The following is a 2,395-nucleotide window of genomic DNA, read 5'->3' on the forward strand; positions in this document are numbered from 1 at the left end:
GTTTTCTATGTTTAGAAACATTTTCGCCTTCTTACTTCCTTCTATACTTAGCATAAGATCTCTTTATCTAGTTTACAGAAATTAACTTAGTAGTTTTTTTTAAAGTGTCAACAATATATAATAGTTTTTTTTCCTAAAATGTCCCAATCTTTTATTGAACTGTTGACTTTCTCATATTTAACTTCAAAAAATTATACACTAAGTAGGGATACTTTAAGAAAAATTTAAAAAAAATGTAATAGACAAAACAAAAGTGTATAGAATATTAAACCAAACCGTTGGCGGGGAAGGAAAAAAACCAAAGCCTTCAACAAAATCCCATTTTTCAAGCTTGAAATTATCTACTTATCAATGCTATATAATGTCTTATTATCATCCAGATCCAGTGGTTTGCATTAAAAAATCAATGATAATTACATTTCTGGTTTTGTATTTAAATATTTTTAAAATAAAAAAAAATCCCTCTTGAATGCCTACACGAGCAGATAAACGGAAATCTGGAAATCAATTTCCAGGTTGCAACACATTCAAAATCTCCGTTGAAGCCATTGCCAAGCAGCTTGAGAAGCAGGCTGGAAATCCCTTGTTTCCTAATCCAAGGACTTTCACACCTTCACCAAAATTTGCAGTTCTCATGACTCTTCTTTTCTCAGATTTCGGATTCTAGCTTGCTGCGCAAGGAACTTCTCTTGCTGAGCCCGTTTTTCAGCAAGGGCTTCCTCATCAAGTACTCGGATTGGGAACCACTCTGGCAACCTTAACCAGCTGCCACTGCCGATCTTCTGTGAGTTCTCATCATCCTGATACACAGACTGATTGTAGTCCCTCAACACAGATTTTAATTTAAGAAAAGCAAAATCTGCTGTGGTGCCCGCGATGGCCAAAATAGCTGAGTATTTAGCTGCACCAAGTTGACCTCCTACAATAACGAGAGAGAGAAAAAACATTTGTTCAATCCCACGTCATGCTTAAAAGGTCAGGTTTAGACCCATAGTATTCAATCACACAACATGCTGCTCAGGTTTAGTCCTAAATTATTGTATATTTATTACACTTATCCATGCCTTGTTATTATGGGTATGCCATGAGCACTATATCTAAACCAAAAATTTTCAAAGTCGTTCATATCTCTTAGCGTAGGAACTCCTACAAACTGCTAAATTTCTCAAACTCCAAATATCTCTCAACAAAAAATTTCCACCAAACCCAGGCACTTCAAAAAACTTAAAATGTTGTCTACAACAATGAGCAACATTATTCTTGAAAAGTCCAGGGGGAGAAAAAGTTACAGCTGAGATGATTTTGAATTTTATTTGCATGACCATTTCCAACAATGAAGCATCCTATCAAACAAGATACTAATGCCAAACTATATGGAAATTTTGGAATATTCAGGAAAAAGAAAAATACACAAAGAAATGTGGGGGAGGAAAAACACAACTTTTAAAACGGAATCACAACAAAGTTCAACATGAAAGGTTAAAAAGGAAACCATCAATCTCATTGTACAAGACTTTGTCTCAGTCTAAATGGCATCATGAGTTATTATACGGTCCAAAATACATATAAGGCTGCGTTGCAGCAAATAGCTCAACGATGAAATTATGTGAAAAGGAAGAAGCAAGAGTTGATTTCTCATCAATATACAAGAGAGCAAAAGTAGCAGAATAGAACCTTGCAGACGACCTAGAAGAGCACCCGTTCCAAATCCAGCTATTGCAGAGTTCAATAGGTCATCAGGTCCAGTTTTTCTAGTTGCAATCACAAATTCACGTGCCCCTGATCAATTAGATAATTCATTCCAGTTCAATTCAGAGCATCAAATTAATTTAAGCATTGTTGTCGAGGCATGGCCTTTTTCCATCATAAACCATTTCAGTCATTTGATCCAAAGATAAAACAGTTGCCAGGATGCTACTTTTCTTGACACTCCTATTCAACATGTACTCTGCCTATAATGAATTCACAACCCATGGAAATGACAATTGAAATCTAGGATGAAATGTTTTTCCTTCTGAAATCCACCAATTGGGGAACCCCTGGTGTTTGATAATATTACACTGATATCATATGATATGATACCGACTTGATCTTCACTTAACACATTTCCCTGCCATGGAGCTTAACAATTCCCATTGAAAAAAACCAATAGGAAGCGATCTGGAAACAGGGAAGGGGAGGGGGAGGGGGAGTGGGTTTGCTAAGGGAGACAATTGCTGACAGGAATGCATACACAACCTGTTCTTGGTTCTTTGCTTGCTTATCTAATATGCAGAGGCACCTAAAAAAAAATATTCCCTATAATCAGTAAAGCGTGCTTCATTTGTTTAACAAGATGTTATATTCCTTCTCAATATTTGAACTATCTATTCATCAAAGTGTTCGCACAAGGCCA

General features: G+C 36.1%; 1 protein-coding gene across 1 annotated transcript; it reads right to left on the bottom strand.

Annotated features, from left to right (window-relative positions):
• Nucleotides 1-381: 381 nt before the first annotated feature.
• Nucleotides 382-1,779, bottom strand: LOC114723271 (uncharacterized; the record flags this gene model as incomplete). Its single annotated transcript, XM_028909449.1, has 2 exons — nucleotides 382-919; nucleotides 1,675-1,779. Coding segments are annotated over 2 exons (392 nt in total), but the record flags the coding sequence as incomplete, so codon positions are not given.
• Nucleotides 1,780-2,395: the final 616 nt, after the last annotated feature.

This window comes from Neltuma alba, unplaced genomic scaffold, assembly GCF_004799145.2.
Source record: "Neltuma alba isolate B1F8T4 unplaced genomic scaffold, ASM479914v2 tig00012129_pilon, whole genome shotgun sequence".
NCBI lineage: Eukaryota > Viridiplantae > Streptophyta > Magnoliopsida > Fabales > Fabaceae > Neltuma > Neltuma alba.